General features: G+C 46.2%; 1 protein-coding gene across 1 annotated transcript in view; it reads right to left on the bottom strand.

Annotated features, from left to right (window-relative positions):
- Positions 1-351: 351 nt before the first annotated feature.
- Positions 352-20,127, bottom strand: part of plcxd3 (phosphatidylinositol-specific phospholipase C, X domain containing 3) — a 34,733-nt gene continuing 14,957 nt past the window's right edge. Inside the window, exons 2-3 of the mRNA XM_060930629.1 lie at positions 2,313-3,021; positions 352-899 (exon numbers count right to left, since the gene is read on the bottom strand). Of these exons, the coding sequence (XP_060786612.1) occupies positions 743-899; positions 2,313-3,021 (866 nt within the window). The 3' untranslated portion in view covers positions 352-742. The remainder of the gene's footprint in view (positions 900-2,312; positions 3,022-20,127) is intronic.

The following is a 20,127-nucleotide window of genomic DNA, read 5'->3' on the forward strand; positions in this document are numbered from 1 at the left end:
CATGACAGACAATTCAGCTAATTTTGCACAGTATACACAGATCAACAATCACACATTACCAATACTACAGCAGTTAAACCTACTACCATCACATTCACCATACAAACAACATTTATTTCCCATGAAATGTGTTAATATGTTACTGAGCAGAAGCTAATGTGCTGTATATTAATGCCGCAGACGGGATGCAGAGAAGAGGAAGTAAAATAAAGTTCCATTATCATTCATGTCCTTCATTGCAGTCAAAATCAGACATGCAGTAGGCATGTATAGATATTACATATTCATATCACACAGAGTATTCTTTTTTTTAAATCACAACGTTACTAAAAAATGATTCAGAGACTAATCTGTCAGCGTTTCATGTTCACTCTCATCCAGGAGACACAGTTAAATCATCATCTTCTCAGAGAGGAAATGTGACTCCTTCAAATCTCTCCAAAATACAGATCTTTAGGTGACCTTCCTTATGGTATGTTCTGAAAGGGCCACCTCCTCCTGAGCAACTACACTATTTCAAAGTCTCTATGATAACAATATTGTGGGTGTGAAATATAAGGATATGTCATGGAATTGATAACTGGCACATGCCTAAGACATACACACATTATTCCTGCCTTCTGAATTTCCAAAATTCATGCCCTTCATTTTTTTTCTTAGCCCTAAAAGCAGAGAGGAAGGCAAATTTTTGAAACTTAAAACTAGCACAGGAAAACAATAAGTGGAATTTGAAGGCAGGGGTTCAGGTGGCATCTTCATCATCCTCACCGAGATAATAATTAAGAGTAATAACAGCGCTTATGAAATCACCAAGCTCCACAAAATCAGCCGTGATGATGTTAACGCCACTTTCGCCTGGACGCTGAGAGCGAATCCACTGCATCATCCCTGGAAGAGCTCTGTAAAAAAAAAAAACCACACACACACACACACACACACACACACACACACACACACACACACACACACACACAGAAAAATCAGCTAGGAGGTTGTCAGTCTTGGTTAGTGGGGTGTAGCAGTTTTGGTTAGTGGGGTAGAAGTCGTGATTGGGGTTAATCTTGGCTAGTGGGCTAGCAGCCTTGGCTAGTGGGGTGTAGCAGTCTTGATTGGAGTCAATCTTGGTTAGTGGGATAGCATCATTGGTTGGGGTAGCAGTCTTGGTTAATGGGGTTTAGCAGTTTTGGTTAGTGGGATAGCATTCTTGGTTGGGGTAGCAGTTTTGGTTAGTGGGATAGCATTCTTGGTTGGGGTAGCAGTTTTGGTTAGTGGGGCAGCAGCCTTGGTTAGTGGGGTGTAGCAGTCCTGGTTAGTAGGGTGTAGCAGTCTTGGTTAGTGGGGTGTAGCAGTCTTGGTTAGTGGCATAGCATTCTTGGTTGGGGTAGCAGTCTTGGCTAGTGGGGTTTAGCAGTCTTGGCTAGTGGGGTTTAGCAGTCTTGGTTAGTGGGGTGTAGCAGTCTTGGTTAGTGGGGTATAGCAGTCTTGGTTAGTGGGGCAGCAACCTTGGTTAGTGGGGTGTAGCAGTCTTAGTTAGTGGGGTGTAGCAGTCTTGGTTAGTGGGATAGCATTCTTGGTTGGGGTAGCAGTTTTGGTTAGTGGGGCAGCAGCCTTGGTTAGTGGGGTGTAGCAGTCTTGGTTAGTGGGGTGTAGCAGTTTTGGTTAGTGGGGTTTAGCAGTCTTGGTTAGTGGGGTTTAGCAGTTTTGGTTAGTGGGGTTTAGCAGTCTTGGTTAGTGGGGTTTAGCAGTCTTGGTTAGTGGGGTTTAGCAGTTTTGGTTAGTGGGGTTTAGCAGTCTTGGTTAGTGGGGTTTAGCAGTCTTGGTTAGTGGGGTGTAGCAGTTTTGGTTAGTGGGGTTTAGCAGTCTTGGTTAGTGGGGTTTAGCAGTTTTGGTTAGTGGGGTTTAGCAGTCTTGGTTAGTGGGGTTTAGCAGTCTTGGTTAGTGGGGTGTAGCAGTCTTGGTTACTGGAGTTTAGCAGTCTTGGTTAGGAGTCAATCTTGGCTAGTGGGGTAGCATTCGTGGTTAGCTAGGGTAGCAATCTTGGTTACAAGTCAATCTTGGCTAGTGGGGTAGCATTCATGGTTAGCTAGGGTAACAGACTTGGTTAGCTGTTACAATTAGGGCCGAATGGATATGATAAGGACTTAGGGGTTAATGAATATTAAAAGATTCAGAGGACAGAGTTATTTTTCCCTTTAACCCTTGTCTCCTAGACACTTAATCCCTGAAAGTATCAAAGAATGAGCTTTGTATCCAAATTAAAATTTTGCAGTCAACCCGGATGCACTGTGGGTAATGTAATCTTCCTTGCCTACCTCTCTGTGATGGTCTCTCTAAGTCCGCTGGTAACTCCTTTCATAACTGTGCTTGCCTTGGGTGTCAGAACCACCTGGGAAACAAAAAACGTTCCTTTCCGTCTGCGCTCCGTCACTGAGGTCTGGAGGAACTGAATGAGTTTTTCCGGGTCGGTAGTGTTGGCCCATGGAGATGGCATCATTTGACCTGGCCACAGAAATGGCACCTCCAGGGCCATTGGGCTATGGTAAAACACCAACACCTGGTACTCTTTCTCCCATAAATACTTCAGACTCACTTCCTCAGCAAAAACCACGGGACAGAGACGGTCTCCAAACACAGTGCGCAGCATCTGGACCAACTTTTCATGATGCAGGTTCTGCACACCGTAAAAATGATTAAAGTCCAGAAAGACAATTTCTCGAGCATGAGAGGACAGAAAAGCACTGATCTGCTCCAAACCTTCACGTACTGTAGCGCTGAAGAGCCCATGGGCAAAGTACAGCTCATTTTCAGGATCTCGAGGTTTGGTGGAGATACGAAGGTCAAAAAATCGAATCCCGGCCTCTAACTGGCTGGAAAAGTTCATGGTTTGCGTTGCGAGCCACTTCCTCATCAGCTTTTTAGCCACAGCTCCAAAAACTGAGACAAAATTCTGCACTGTTTCGGGTTGTTCAGGTCCAACAGGTGATGCTTCATCAATGTAGAAACTGAAGGAGTCATGGGATCCTGCAGGAGATGAGGAACGTTATCAATTTAAGAATGTTTGGTTTCTTTTTGCTTCTAACTATAAAACTCCCTTAACTCAGAACCCCAAACAGTATCCTCTTGGTCCTTTTATCCCAATCTTAATACTTAGTCTCTAGTCTATTCATCTCCCTGAGAACAGAACCTATACCTATTCTGCCCCCCCGGGGCAAACTAACCATAATCCCGAGCCTACCTTGGCTCCTTACCATTTTCTCATAACGCTAACCTCGACTTGCATTCATTTTCCTTACAGTATCTTCAAGTCAAGTTTATTTGTGTAGTGCTTTTAACAACAGACATTGCTGCAAAGCAGCTTTACAGAAAATTAAATACTTTAAACATGAGCTAATATTATCCCTAATTTATACCCAATGAGCAAGCCTGTGGCTACGGTGGCAAGGAAAAACTCCCTCAGATGACGCAAGAAAGAAACCTTGAGAGGAACCAGACAGTTCTAGTTCCATATAAGCCCTAAACCTAAATCTTGCCATATCCTTAACCTTTGCCCCTTACTCAACACTTGATGGCCCTAGGTCTAAAATAGCTCTAGGCCCTTCAATATCTTGAAATCCTAACCTTATCCACAGCCCCAATCTATAATCCCCATACTTAGTTCCTGTACTCTCGCTGCTACCATTTGTCACTGTCCATAGCCTTCTTCCAGGACCAATACACTAATCCATTACAGAACTGAATAGTTCTAACCTTAACCTACCTTAACAAAATCCTTAGTTTCCCAGTCCTATCCCTACCTCTAGCCTCTATCATTTCCCTTTGCTTGTAACTCTACTCTTGTCCCATTGGTCCTTGAAGTAGCCTGGAAGTCTAATTCTCTTCCCTAATCACTATCCCATCCATAATACAGAGGCCCTTTTATTTCTGTTCCTCCTAACACTAACCCACAGTACCGACTTTATCCAATAGCCCCATCCATGATTTACAGGATCTAAACCTACCCTAGCCCCTACCCTGTCCTTTTGTTTTCCCCCAATTCTGACCCTCAGCTGATGAGCTCTACTAAACTTACGGTGTAACCCCTTTCCATTTTCACACCAATCTCTTACCAAAGGTAATACACTAACCCCCAGGTGAATAAATTATTTACAGCAGCCAGTCTGAAGGCACCAAGTACTTCCCCAGTGATGCGATTTTGCTGCCTCTCACTGTCTTATATGGATTATTTTAATAATAATGGTGATTTGTGGATAACTGCACACTGTGGTTGAAATGAAACTTGAGTTGGACCCCTGGAGAGCCGAAGATTATAAAACAGAGAATGAAACAATTTTATGGCTGCTGTGTACACAACACTGACAAAACAACATCCATCCATTATCCGTAAGCACTTATCCTTGTGCAGGGTCGCGGGCTGGATCCTATCCCAGCTGACTATGGGCAAAAGGCGGGGTTCACCCTGGACAAGCCACCAGATCATCACAGGGTGACACACAGACACACAACCATTCACACTCACATTCACACCTACGCTCAATTTAGAGTCACCAGTTAACCTAACCTGCATGTCTTTGGACTGTGGGGGAAACCGGAGCACCCGGAGGAAACCCACGCAGACACGGGGAGAACATGCAAACTCCACACAGAAAGACCCCTGTCAGCCACTGGGCTCAAACCCAGAACCTTCTTGAACCTTCTTGCTGTGAAGCGACAGTGCTAACCACTACACCACCGTGCCGCCCCTGACAAGAGAACAGATGAGCTAAATTTATTTAAACTACACAGGAATCAGCTCCCTCATGTGATGTGACCAACTGTCATGATCCTAAATTAAACTGAATTAAAAGTTATCAATTTTTAATAAATGATTAAATAAAGGAAATTATTTACACACATCCAGTCTGACACACTCATCATCTAAATTTCTGACTCCTCAGAACCTCATGGCTCATGACATGCAGCTAAAGACGCAGCACCAAATGACTCAAAGGAGACATTTCATCATCATGACTGTGCAAATCTCATCTTCCAGTCATTTAATCGCCTCATTTATCCTGTTTATTGGGATCCAGCCGGATAGAAATCCTTTCAGTTTCAGAGTGAAAGTGCAGGATTAGAGGATCGGCACTCGGACACAGGAAGTGAATTCAGCCTGATGTTCTGTTCGCATTTGTTCTGTACAGAGAATGAGGAAATTAAAGTGTTCGACCTGTGTGTGTGAACGTTTCTATCAGTAGTGTTTAATACTGATTACTGACAGTAAGAAGATAAACACACACTGGGCTTTAAACTCCGTGTTACACTTCAGTATTTCTGTAAAATCTACACAAACAGACATGAGGTTGGGTGGAATTCATCGAAGTGTAATGTAAGTAAGTAAGTAAATTTAATTTATAAAGCACATTTAAAATGGTTTTCACTGACCAAAGTGCTGTATATAGGTTAGCTAAGAAATCAGAGGTAAAATACACAAACAAACACAACACAAAAGAAAAGATGCATTAATAGCTGCAACAAAAGTACACATTACAAACACAGAGATTAACAGATAGACAAAGAGGCCAGAATTACACAAACAACAAATGAACAACAACATTGAATAACACCCACTACAAAAAGAACTAGGGAATGGGCAGCTAAGACGATGCAAAAGCCGGTGAGTAGAGGTGAGTTTTGAGCCTGGATTTAAAAGAGGAGATGGAGGGAGCGAATCTAATGTCTGGGGGCAAACAGTTCCACAGACTTGGAGCCGCTACTGCAAATGCCCCATCACCTTTTTGTTTGAGGCGAGTCCGGGCCACATGGAGGAGACCTTTATCAGCAGATCTAAGGGACCTAGGTGCAGGGGGTGGTTTCAGGAGATCTGAGATGTAAGTAGGGGCTTGACCATGCAGCGCCTTGTAGACTATTAGTAGGACTTTAAATTGGATCCTAAAACTAATGGGAAGCCAGTGTAAAGAAGCCAGGACGGGGTAATGTGCTCTCTCTTCTTGGTACCTGTCAGCAGTCTAGCAGCTGCATTTTGCACCAACTGTAAACGCATTAATTGATACTGGGGGAGACCAAGATAGAGGGAATTGCAATAATCTAGCCGGGATATAATGAAGGCATGGATGACTGTTATGGCCATTTTGCTAGATTTCATGTTTTTTAAATTTAAATGATATTTATTTATTCTGAATTTGTATATCTTTACTGTCAAATTATTGTAGATTTTGTGTCGATAATTAGTTACAGTATTAGTCCGTTAGTTAATTTGGTCATTAATTTGGTAATTAGCTTGAACACACCTACGCTAGGATCTACATACGTCACCCCCGGTAGGCCTTTGAGTTAGAATTTGTTTGCAAGTCAAATGTTGGGTGGGGTGACGTTGGTTTAATACGATTTTTTTGACCACTTTCTAACTTTTTGAAGGAATATGAATTAAGTTTCCTTTATCTATGAGTTTGTTGTGCATTATCGAAGCCTTTTCTATTGATATTTTTGGAGCAAATAAATGGAATACATTTTGGAAACAAAGAGTTGGAAGTGCGTATAAAATGACCACTGCTCATGCCGCCCACGGCCTAGTTGTAAATATTGAAGCTGGAGTAACTTGGAAGGCCGATACATTTAAGTCAAAAAATCGTATGGATTTACTTGGATATTGGAATGGAATGGACCTTTTATTATCACTGTTTTACCAGTGAAATTGGCCATCAACCTGTCCTTACAGAGGGGACAGTACAGGAAGACAGGGAAAAAAAGAAATTACAGAGAACATGAGGAAAGGAGAGGAGAAAAAAAGAACACCCCCCACTCTATGCTCCTGTGGGAGTACAGTGTGGGAACATTAAAAAAACCTCAGCACATAAGCACAAGAAAACACAAGTACATTTTACATCATGACACAGGACTTGGGGGGGAAGGGGGGCAATCAGGGGTGGTGGGGGTAGAGGGGGAGGGGAGGAGGTAGAGGTAACCCAGCGCAAGCAAGCAGCCGTCCACTCCTGCAGCCATGAGGGCGCTGGTCACGCACCCGCTTGTCACACTGGGGGTGAAAAGCGGCGACTGCGGGGAGTGGGGGAAGGAATTTCGAAGAGAGAGTCTAACAGCAGTGTTCTCCAGAGGAGTTGTTGCCCCAGCAATGACCTTGCCAAGGCCAGTGCTGGCTAAGGAGCCGAAATAGATAAGATTGGAATTTGTTTGGTCTTAGCGAGCAGACGCATTCTTTTTCACGCCTACGCCACATGTCCATGTCCATCTTGGTCTCCAAAACGATCTAATTTTTTTTCTCTCCGTGCTCTTGCAGAAGGCGGTCGCATTCTCTCCCTCTCCCTTCCCTTATCTTATCTTTCCTGCTTCTGCTGTCTCGTCCGTCTAAGTGTCTATATTCTGAGAGACTCTCTCCGCATTACTCTCCGAACTAAAAATCATGGAATTGATAAACTGGTCTCTTCACGCAATTGACACAATCTTCTCGACGAGAAGCCTGGGTTCGGGGGAACCAGCTTGCCCTGCCGGAACGTTCACAGCTGGCTATACGATGGACGCATGGGAGAAGTGGTGGGTCGTGTGCCTGGTGGTTCTTTCTGTGGAGGACATTGAAGACATCTACCTATTCGGAACCATGATTACAGGACTTTTGCTGATTGGATTAGGCATTGCCCTGGTTATCAGGGAAATCAGAAAACGGTGACAGCTGTCCAAAGCCCCATAAAGCTGCCCAACATGATTGAAGTGGTGGGCAGAGCTGTCAGCACTCAGATTGTGGCTATTCAGAACTTGACCCACAATGTGGATAATATCTTGGAGAAGCTTTCGGCTTTGCAATGGAAATTAGATCGTTTTGGAGACCAAGATGGACATGGGCATATTAACATGGGACTTGGATTATTGGAACTTTATAAAAAGGGCATGGAGAAGATGCGTTGTTTTGTGAGTATATGTGATGCCTTTGTTTGATGAGTCGAAACGTCGGGTTGAAAAGCGGACACTGATTTAAGAAGTTTTGAAAAGAAGATATAAGCAAACATAATGTGAAGTTGTGGATCTTTTCTGTTGTAAAATTATCTGTTGGATGTAGTGAAACGAATTCTGAGTTTAAAATGTTGAATGAATCCGATGAAGGACTTGAAAAGGAACGAGAGCTTTTTAGTCTGATTAAGATGCGCAGAGGAAAACTCGGCGTTCTTACAAGGAAACGAAATGAAATTAATCCTTTGATTGATGCTGGGGAATCCAAACCCTTAATAAATTAACATATGAAAGCCTTTAATAATTATTTGGGGGAATTTATGGAGCTACAGGTTTCAGTTCAAAGTTTATTAAATGAAGATGAAAGGGAGACTGACCACAGCGATTGGTATGAGCCTAAACGGATTAGTTTTAAAGAATTCTTGGATGGGATTGAAGTTTGGTTGAATGAAGATGGTGATGAACAAAACACTGAGTTAAATCCAGTGACAGTAGCCGAATTAAACACAGCAAAGGCCGCGTCTCGCATTGGGCCGCAAGATAGTGTCTCCCAAGCAGCGCAACAGGCCGTCTCTGACACGAGCTCCAACACAGCCGCTGGCGAGGCCTTCGCTAAACCACCTAGCAAGCTCTCCAGTTCTAGTAGCACTAGTAAAACCTCTAGCAAGAAGAGTAAAACCTCCCGAGCTGCTTCCGTTGTGCGCATACAGGCTGAAGTAGAACGAGGCACTTTGAAAGCGCAAGCAAACGCGCTGCAAGAAAAACGCGCTTGACTTCGAAGAAGCACAGTTAAAGGCACGAAAGGAGACATTAACTCTGATGACTAATTTGGCTATTGCAGATGCAAAAGTGCAAGTTTTTAGCTCATTGCAGGAACAGCAAAGCCATGGGTCTAAAGCTGAATCGGAAATCTTAGTTACAGCCGCATCTAGAACGTCTACTGATTTCATACCACCTGCAACAGTTCAAAAGGCTCCAAGAGTACAGAAAATCTCCCCAGCTCCTTTACCTCTGTCAGTGCCTCCAGATCCACATCCTCCTGTAGCACCAATGGTTAAATCTGAGGGGAAAAGTCCAAGACCAATCTCTAGTGAAGAACCTAACCTTCAAACTAGTGCTCTTACTGAGGTGATGAGAAGACAAAATGAGATCACTGAAATGCTTGTAAAACAGCAGAGATTGTCTCTTCTGCCATCTATAGACATTCCTGTTTTTGATGGTGATCCCCTTCAATTCAGATCCTTTATCAAAGCATTTGAGCAAGGAATAGAGACCAAAACAGATAACATGCAGGACAGGCTTTATTATTTGGAGCAATTTACAGCTGCTCAGCCCAGAATCTTAGTGCGGAGTTGTTTGCACATGAGTCCACAAACCGCATATGGAGAAGCAAAAAGGCAGCTTGAGGTGGGGTTTACATTAGACCGTATCAGCGGATCATCAGATTAACGTTTTTAAAACGATTATCGTGCACACAGCAACGCCAATACACGATTCGCGTGCACACAGCAACGCCAATACACGGATACGCTCGGCTCCGCAGGCATCCTGCGCTCCAAATCACTCCGCCCTGAACAGCGAGTGCCCTCTGGAGGGTGCGCACTCCGGCCCTGCGCAGCTCACACAGCGCGCGAGTGAAGTGCACGAGCAGTGATTTGGGACTGAGCCGCTGTGTGTGTGATCTCAGTGCATATCGGGCATGCGCGTCACTTACCACTTGCAAGTGGAAGGATGGCAAGCCTAAAGACAATCATAACTACACAATGGGCAGTATTTGCATCAGTATTTGCAGTATTTTCATACTTTTATACTCTTTAATGAAAGGTGATACAAGGCAGAAGTCCGCGCCGTTTTTCAGCAGTCGCGTCACATGACCAACGCCAGCGAATCAGGAAGGTGGATGTCACAGTGACGTTGTCCAATGACGACGCCAGCTAGAGCTCAGCACAGCGTATCCGCGTATTCTCAATGTTTACACAGCACCGGAGCTGACACGATCTGGATTGAATACGTGGACCCTGGCGGATTCCCGTTTCCCGGCGTTTCCAGGCGTTTTAATGTAAACGGACAGTGCATCCGTGAAGAAAACGAGACAGATACGGTCTAATGTAAACTTGGCCTGAGTGGCACTTTGGAAACAGAGTGAAAATAACATCTGCTTTCGCAAACAAGGCTTTGAATTGGTCAGTCTTGAAGTCTGATGATGCTTCAGCTTTACGGTCTTACACATTCTTCTTAAGAAGCTGTTTTAACACAATGGATGAAGCTGGTTTTATTGATGAGCTGGAAAATTCGACCAACATGAGAATTCTTGTTTCAAAATTGCCTTTCAGACTTCGTGATAAGTGGTGAATGATAGTCTGTGATATTAGAGAGAAGCGCAATCGCAGAACAAGATTTAAAGACCTTCTTGACTTCCTTGAAAGGCAAATGAGGGCTGCACTAGATCCAGTCTATGGCGAGAATCAGAACCCAAAAGAAAAGGTTGCTTTGAAACCAGCAAAATCAACTTTTAAAACTAAAAGTAGCAGCTTTGCTACCTCTGTGGCTCCAGTGTCAGAACAGGCCAGTAGCAAACAGAAATTGGATCATCTCATCTCATCTCATCTCATCTCATAACCAGTTAAATCATGAAGCTGGAAATGCTGTTCAAACTCTGTGCTTGTTTTGCAACAAAATACACTCAATGGATAAAATGTGAGTCTTTCAAACAGAAATCCAATAAAGAAAACATAGAATTCCTCAAGAATAGAGGTTTGTGCTTTGGTTGCTTAAAAAAAGGGCACATGAGTAAGAACTGTCTGAAACGTCTGTCATGCTGCACCTGTAACAAAAATCACCCTACTGTTCTGCACATAGAACATAAAGAATTTCCACCTAAGGCCCACTTTACACGGGGACGGTATAAAACAAAAACGCAAAAGTCCGTTTTTGTTCTCACTTTTTTCCGCATCTACACGACCGTTTTCAAGGAGGAAATCTGCGTCTATACGGTGACGCATAAATGTCTCCGCTATGTCTGCACGCATGCGCAATGTCTTCTGTCTTGTCTGATCTGCACCGCTGTTCTATCAAGTTATCCTACCAAGCCTACTACGCATGCGCGAAATCCAGGAGGGTAGGAAAATTTAACAGTAGTTTTGTCCCACCGATCAGCTGGGCTGATAGAAAATCATTGAGAATTTCACGCATTTGCCGATTTTTATGTTTTGTGCGTATTGGTCGAGTCTTTGGCTGAGTCAAATAATTTGTAATGACTTATTTTGAATAATAAAACGGTCTGTATGAGAACTTGCTAGGATAACTTTACAGAACACCAGTCCGGCTGAGGTACTGTAGTGCTCGAGGGAGGAGCAAACCGAAACTCTTTTAATCTGCCTTTATTAAGTAACACTCACTCTTGTTTCGGTGAAGAAGAGAAAAGGCAGTGTCCATCTCAGCAAAATAAACCCGTTCGGCTGTTAGTTTTGTTTTCAGTCTCGGGTTTATGGTTTCACGAGCGGCTTGAATAGGTGGCGCGCGCGTGCACGCACACGCGTGTGTGTGTGTAACTTGGCGACACCAAACTGAGGAGCTCCAGCTGGGCGGGTGAGCAGGAAAACACATCTACTGCATTAAAACACAGAGCAGCTTGAAGGTCTGTTGGATCGATGTAATCAGACATGCACTTACTTACTTTTTTTTTTGGATAGGACAGTGTAGAGAGACAGGAAATGAGTGGGAGAAAGAGACGGGGAGGGATCGGGAAATGACCTCGGGTCGGAACCGAACCTGGGTCCCCGGATTTTATGGTATGATGCCTTAGCCATCTGAGCCACGACACCCCCACTTACTTTCTTACTTCCCGGGCTGGCATGTACAGTATATGACACATGTATGACGTAAACGCATACCCGACGTGAGCAGATCCGAGCAGAGTTTCGTGTATTGGGTAGTTTAGACGGATACGCAATGGGGGCCGTTTTTAAACTTATCCACTTTGGAAGGCGTTTTCAATTTTATCCGTTTTTCAGCCTCGGAAACGCCGTCCTCGTGTAAACGAAAGGCACTTCTGATAAAATATTTAGTCGTTTTTACCCGACAGCGTCCTCGTGTAAACGGGCCCTAAAGCTGAACCTAAAGAACAATCTGTGTCAAATGCTCTTGTGTCTTTAGATGCTGGGAACCATAATGGGGCCGGGTCAAAAGAATGTGCACTGTCTGTCGTTCCAGTGAAAGTGAAGTTGGACAAAGGAACCAAGATTGTGGAGACATATGCCTTTCTTGATCCTGGCAGCTCTGCAACATTTTGCACTGAAGCGCTGATGATGCAGCTAAATGCAATTGGACAGAAAGTGGAAATATTGCTTAGGACTATGGGGCAGGAAAAGCCTGTGAGTAGTTATAAGCTGTCTGGATTGGAAGTGGCTGCTCTAAAAGAAAAGAAGTATTTGAGGCTACCTGATGTGTATACTCAAAAGTCCATCCCTGTCACTAAAGAAAATGTTCCTAAGAGGAAGACTTAAGAAAATGGCCTTACCTGAGTGATGTTGAATTGACACCAATAGATGCAAGTATTGGGCTGCTGATTGGTGTGAACGCTCCTAAAGCACTTGAGCCCTGGAGAGTAGTGAACAGTGAGGGTAGTGGGCCCTATGCTGTACAGACTTGTCTTGGGTGGGTCATCAATGGGCCTCTTGGCCATGTTAAAGTTGGTGACGGGCATGTTGCTGCCTCAGTCCAGGTCAGTCGCATCTCCATGGAGCACTTGCATGTGACGTCACAGCCGATCCAGATTGTGACAGACGCCATCTTGTCAGTCAAACGCCATATTCCGCCTTCTACTTCTGGTTCTACTTCTGCTTTTACTTCTACCTTTTCTTCTGGAAAACCCTACTATATACAATTCTACTACAACGGCTGCGGCTACAAGCTCTCCCTACCTGTGCACGGTTTTTATGTTTTTTGTGTGTATTTTTGCGTGTTGTTCGTCTGTACCGGACTTCAATATCCACTACAACCGTATGGACTTACTGGACATTGGTTTCCAGCAGAAAATGACGGTTTGTAGCAATTTCCATCGCATGCACAACATTCTGGACGAGAAAAAAAAAAAAAACATTCCAGACGAGATAGCGAGACCAGCGGGGTCTCCGTGGATTGTTATCGGAAGCAAAGCGAAGGAGGCGGCGCCGGGAGCAGAAGCAAAAGCGAGGCTGCAGAGCCGGCCTGTTGACTAAGCTCAGAAAACAGCCACTCAAATCTCCACTGCCAAGCCTCTACCTCTCCAACGCCAGATCCATGGTAAACAAGACGGACGATTTGGAATTACAGCTGGAATTACCTTATTCTATTCTATAATCGGCTGGTCAGTGCTATACTCAATACTTAAGTGACTTACCCGTCCAATGAGGATTCTTGTTTACAAGATGCCACATCTGAGTCACTGACAAATCCTGAATTTCTGTAAAGATAACTGTCCAGAGATTTATAAGCACGCAGTGCTTCACCACTGAACAGCGAGGGAAAGTTAATGAGGTAATTATACACGTCCAGGTATTCCGCTGGCAGTTCAAAATCCGGTCGTGAAAACTCCGTCCGGTAAGCCATAAGGGTCACAAATCTGTAGATCGTTTATTTTAGACATATATCTAGTTATCTGTTCATTAGAAAAATGAGCCGTGTAGTCCGTCGGTTGAAATTGATCCATTCTGTACACGAGTGCAGCAGTATTCAGCGGTGTTTTTGACTGACACGATGGCTGTAAGATTGTGTGTGTTCTCGTGCATAGCTGTCCTGAGCTTTATGACCCTTTCACACCCTGGTAAACGTGCATAATCGCGAGAACATACTCTTTTATTTTCTCTGTACCTTCTAGTTTCGCTGAAACCACATTCCTGGTTCCTCCTGTTCTAGGGGGTGTATGGTCTGCTCTTTCATGTATAATAAAACAACTCCTTATATGGTGAGTTGACCTTGTGCCCCCGAGCCCCTTACTTATCTTGTCACGCAAGCTTCTGATGTATATAAACCCTGCTCTTTCTGTGTATCGTTGAGCAGTGCTTGAATAAACCAGATTGATTTAACTCGTGTGGTTTGTTTTAACCCTGCTCCAGAGCGCTCTTACGTCAACGCATCTGAACTGAGACAGACACAGGTTCTAACAATTTGGTGACCCCGACGTGATACTCTCAATCAGGTAAGACATGTTTGATTGACTACCTGGTTGGCAGTAGTTTCGTAGTGTCCTACGGAGGACAGTTTTCCCTGGTTCGAGTCCAGGAAGAGCGCGCTATACAAATTTGTACTATATTTGTTGTCTGTTCCTCTTCAGATCCGTTTGTTGTCATTGTACGATGGGAAGCTCGTTCCCTAAGCCTGCGCCAGGGGAAACCCCGGCCGAATGGATGACTAGGTGCGGTTTCGCTTATTATGTTTCTCCTTGGCTCGATAATTTGGCAGGTTGGACCGAGGCCAACCCTCAAATTCCTTCATATCCTCGCCGAGGTACTTTCGATCCTGGTTATCTTGCATCGGCCCATCGCATGATTTATGAGGGATTAGGGGACCCCGGATGGGATCGCCCGTATATGCGGGAAGGATATGCCAAATGGTATGATATGAAGAAGATTTGGGATAATTTTAAACAGGCTTATACTCCCCGTTCAGTCCTGAAATCCATCCCGAAGCCTCGGGCTGCACCCGTCACCAAGGAAACGGAGGAGGCGGCGCTAGGAAAATCCAAATCTCATTCTGCTCCTCCAGCCTCGTTAGACAGTAAACCTCCACCTTATAGTAAGGCTGGAAAAGTTATTGGTAAATCGCCGTCAGCTGCAAAAACGATTCCTAAAATATATCCGTCCTTGGCTGCTGTGTCTGCGTGCCCCCCCCCCACGGTTGACAGAGGGCAGCGTCCCGGAGGGATAAAGGGTGCGCCTGCATCAGCCAAGAACGGCAAAGACGAAGAAAGTAGTGACGATACCGATGATGACACTGATGATGACGATTGGGATAATCCCGACGATGTGGGACCAGACGCCGGCTCGCGTCCTTATCCGCCACAAAACGCTGCTTGTGTATGGGTTGCAAAGCGCAGTGGTATTGATATAACTCCTCCGTCCCCGTCGGCTCTTAAGGACATCATCTCGCTTCTTCCGTCACCCGATAAGCCCTTGCTTTTTGTTGATCAGTTAATTAATGTTTCTCGTAATTGTCAGCTTACGGGAGCTGATTACCGGTTTATTCTGCAAAATAAATTAGGAGGCGCATATGATGAGACAGCCCTGTTAGAAAACGTTCAGGTTCTCGCCCCCGTCAATGATCAAGCTGAAAATATTAAGGAAGAGTATGAAGGGGATGACGGTCGCCCGCGTCGGCGCACCGTGACTACCTTCTTTTGGAAGGACACGCCGAACGCACTGCAGCAGCTTCGTGAGCAATTGACGCGATACCTGCTCGCCTTAAAACAAGCAAATAGAGACCTGTCACAGGTCACTAATTGCAAACAGGAGCGTTCTGAGCTGACGTCGGCTTTCTGGAAGCGCTTTGGGGAAGTTTGGCAACATTTGGGAGGTCTTGAACTTGATTTGGCAAACCCGAACCCAATGTTCTTGTCCACCTTTCTGTCTAATTGTCGCCCCGAAATACAGAGCGTTTTAAAACATCACTGGAGTGACCGGAATAATCTGGTCCTCCGTCAGGCCGGGGAGCGGGTGCGCACGCTGGAGAGCGATGGTCTTTTAGACTGTAAAACGAATAAAGCATGTTTATCCGTCGTGCCGGGCGGACGAGCGGAGGGACGACAGGAGAGGGGTCGCCGAACGGGACCGCGCGGCGGGGGAGGGAGGAGAAATGGAAAGTGCCACTATTGTGGAAAAGAGGGGCACTGGATAAGAGAATGTCATGCGAAACAGCGAGATGAGCAGGAACGCGAGAAACCCGTCATGCGCGCCGGTTCAAGCCCCACAGGGCAGAGAGATCCTGCCCGCCCATAGGGCTGCCCTCAGAGCGATGAAACCCCGACCGTTGCTATGTTAAATCTTTTATTCAGCTCCCCTCTTAACGAAGATCTTCCCACTATTGTTTTATGCCTGGCAGGGACTGAATATCCTTTTTTACTCGACACCGGGGCTACCATGTCCTCAGTGGGGAGGGAATATGCGGGTCCTTTATCTACACGGTCTGTAAGCTCTGTGGGAATAGAAGGGGTTCCTTTCCATTCCAGTTGCACGCCCCCCCTTTCTGTTACTTGTGCCCTTGATCCTTTACTGAAGTTTTCTCACTCCTTTGTTTGCATGCCTGATTGCCCTTTTAACCTGCTTGGACGGGACCTCATGAGCCTCCTAGGGCTCTCTATTTCTTTTAGTGGCTCACACATGGTTGTTGACATACCAGACGAAACCTCGTCGGCTGCTCTTGCCCTCACCTCTCTTTCTCTCCCCCATAACCTTCTCAATGCTGCTTGTGCCGTTACCTGCCTCACACCCTCTCTTTCTGATCTCCCAGCTTCTCTTTGGGCGGAACATAAGGACGAGGTGGGCTTTGTTAACTGTACCCCTTACGAGGCGGTCATTAAACACTCTTCGCCAGTATATGTAAAACAGTACCCCCTTTCCCCAGCTAAACTGTCTGGCATTGATGATGTTCTGTGTTCTCTCCTAGAGCAAGGTGTGGTTGTTCCCTGTGTCAGCCCTTATAACACCCCAGTGAACCCGGTGCAGAAGCCCAACGGCACGTGGCGTTTCACCCAGGACTTGCGTAAGATTAATGAGTTAATTATCCCAGTCGCCCCATTAGTTCCAGACGTTCCCTCTCTTATGGCCTCGATTCCGTGTGAACATGCGTTTTTCTCTGTGATTGACCTCTGTTCTGCCTTTTTCAGCGTCCCTGTGGGCCACGACACGCAGCCCCTGTTCGCTTTTACGCACAGGGGAAAGCAGTACACATGGACCAGGTTACCCCAAGGATATGTCGATTCCCCCGCGGTTTTTACAGCCGTAGTGAGGGACGCCTTGGCCGGTTTGTGCCTCCCCTCGGGCTCCTCCGTGCTCCAATACGCGGATGATCTTCTGGTAACGGCGGAGGACGAGGACCTTTGCGCTAAAGCCACACTCGCTCTCCTCTCTCTTCTGGCGCAAGAAGGTTTCAAGGTCTCACGAACTAAGCTTCAGTTCTGCCTCCCCACTGTTCGATATCTGGGTCACGATCTCTCCCAGGGCTCCCGCAGGCTCAGCCCCGAGCGTGTGCAGGTCATCCTAGACACTCAGGTGCCTGCCACCAAACACGCCCTCATGGCTTTTCTGGGACTTATCAATTACTGCCGCCAGTGGATTCCTGACTGTTCCACCTATGACAAGTGTCTGCGCTCTGCAATTCTGCACTCGGACCCTTTGACTCAGCCCCTGGTGTGGTCTGATGAGATGCTGACGGCCTTCAGGGCCTTGAAACAGGCTTTATGCTCGGCCCCTGCTCTCGGACTTCCGAATTACCGTTTGCCGTTTCATTTATATGTGTGCAACCAGCAGGGAACTGCGTCTGGGGTTTTGGCGCAGGAGCACGGGGGGGGTATGCGGCCTTGTGCGTTCCTCTCTAAAACTCTTGATTCTGTGGCACAGGGTCTCCCTGCTTGCCTCAGGGCGGTGGCTGCATGTGCTGTCATGGTCACGGACGCTGAACGGCTGGTTTTGTCTCACCCGCTCGTTCTCCACACCTCACATGATGTAGTGCACGTTTTAAAGAACCTCAGTACCCAGCATTTATCTGCGCAGCGTCGCTCTGGATACGAGTCTATTCTTTTGGCCACCGAGAACCTTACTGTTAAGCCCTCCTCCTCCTTTGATTCTCTCGCGCACGCGCTTCAGCGCCTCCTCAATTCACAGGATGATTTTCTTTCTTCTGAAACACACGACTGCATTTCTGACATTCTTTTTGAGACAAGTATCCGCCCCGACTTACGTTCCACCCCCTTACTTTCAGGTGATTCGCTGTTCGTGGATGGCTCGTGTTCACGCCCCTCTGACGGCGTCTTTGTGTGTGGTTATTCTGTGTGCCGCCTTCCTGATGAAACTGTTGAAGCTTTTTCTCTTCCTTTCTCCTCGGCTCAGGCTGCCGAACTATACGCTCTAACCCGTGCATGTGTTATTGCCCAGGACACAGACGTCACTATCTACACTGATTCACGTTACGCTTTCGGCGTTGCTCACGACTTTGGTCGGATTTGGGCTTCGCGTGGGTTCACCACTGCAGACGGTAAGCCCATTTCTCATTCTTCGCTTGTTACTGATTTAATCACCGCCTGTCTTCTCCCGCGCTCTTTAGCCATTGTTAAGACTCGTGCTCATTGTATTGGGGACTCTTTTGAGATCAGGGGAAACTCTCTCGCCGATCGCATTGCCAAAGCCGCGGCTGCCTCCGGTGTTTTTCCGCCTTCGCTTACTCTCTCCCTGGTCTCATCCAGCCGTATGATTAGTGCCGTTCTTCCGGACATTGACTTGATCTCCCTCCAGGCCTCCGCTTCGGCCTCAGACAACCATTTCTGGGACTCATGCGGCGCGCAGCCGTCTGACGGCATTCGGATCGATGCTCAGGGCCGCCTTTGTTTGCCTAGACATTGCACTCCTTTCCTCGTCCGCGAGTTTCATGGTCCCACTCACCGCGGACGAAGGGGGGTAGTGGAGGATTTATCCAAAATATTTTGCATCGACAAAATACACACCGATGTACATCACATTCTAGACAGATGTTTAACGTGCGCACAGAATAATCCATCTAAACCAGGCGCGGTACATCAGCACCTTCCCATACCTGACACGCCGTTCCAGGAATGGCAGATTGACTTTACTCACATGCCAAAACAGGGCCCCTTTAAGTATCTCTTGGTCATGGTCGACAAATTTTCACGATGGGTGGAGGCTTTCCCTTGCGGGAAAGAAGACGCTCGCACGGCGGTAAACAAATTGACGCAAGAAATCATTCCGCGTTATGGTCTCCCGGTAGGGATAGACTCTGACAAAGGTACGCCGTTCACCTCTAAGGTGACACAAGAACTATGTAAGGACCTAAAAATCCTTTGGCGATTCCACATCCCGTACCATCCACAATCCTCCGGCATTGTGGAGCGCGCAAATAGAACAATCAAGGGTAAGCTGCGTAAAGCCATGCAAGAAGCTGGTACTAAAAATTGGGTACAAGTTTTGCCTTTAGTTCTCGCTGACATGCGAATGACCGCTCAAGTGGCCCTCGACAACCTGTCTCCGTACGAGCTCGTGATGGGCCGGCCTTTTCCTACACCCTGGCGCAGAGGTATGCAGGCTATAGGAACGAGTGATCTTGATGTACATCTCAGTGAGTACGCCGTGGGTCTCATGCGGGTGTTGGATGAGTACTGGACGAGACTAAATTCCAAAAAGCCTCCCATTCCTGAGGCACCCACTCACCCCTTTGAGGTAGGGGATAAAGTGTTGGTAAAGAAATTTGCGAAATTAGGCGCTCCTTTGGAGGAACCGCCCTACAGTGAACCCACGGATGTGCTCGCTGTAACTCGAACGGCTGTACTAACTGACCTTTTTCCACAGTGGATTCATGCCAGTCGAATAAAGAAGGCTCCAATGTAATAGAAATCTATATTGTTGATGCTTAACAGGTTTTTGTGTTTCAGAAAGTTGCTGTGACAATAGCTGACGGCCTTTTCAGGGATCCCCTTTCCAGCATCCGGAGTGATCCGGTTTCGGCTGATCTACAAAGAGGGGATGGTCGGTGCGTCCCGCAGACTTCTGAACTGAGGAATCTGGAAGACACGTGAGCCTGGGCTACCTTCAACTATCTACATCCTGTGGACACAGAAAGAACAAAGTCAGTGACCAGTATGACTTTCCTTCTGGTATTGGTCTTAGCGCTTGGAGCAGGGAATCCCGCTCAAGCCAGCCACGAGGACAACGTTTTTTGGCGATTTGCCAACTGGACTGCTAAACAACATACTAATCAGTCTTGTTATGTCTGTCAATACGTTAGAGTCTAAACTGTAGTTATACTCTGTAAACAAAGTATAAAAGAGGGGATTGTAAGATTGTGTGTGTTCTCGTGCATAGCTGTCCTGAGCTTTATGACCCTTTCACACCCTGGTAAACGTGCATAATCGCGAGAACATACTCTTTTATTTTCTCTGTACCTTCTAGTTTCGCTGAAACCACATTC

The sequence above is a fragment of the Neoarius graeffei genome, chromosome 10 (genome assembly GCF_027579695.1).
Source record: "Neoarius graeffei isolate fNeoGra1 chromosome 10, fNeoGra1.pri, whole genome shotgun sequence".
Lineage (NCBI taxonomy): Eukaryota > Metazoa > Chordata > Actinopteri > Siluriformes > Ariidae > Neoarius > Neoarius graeffei.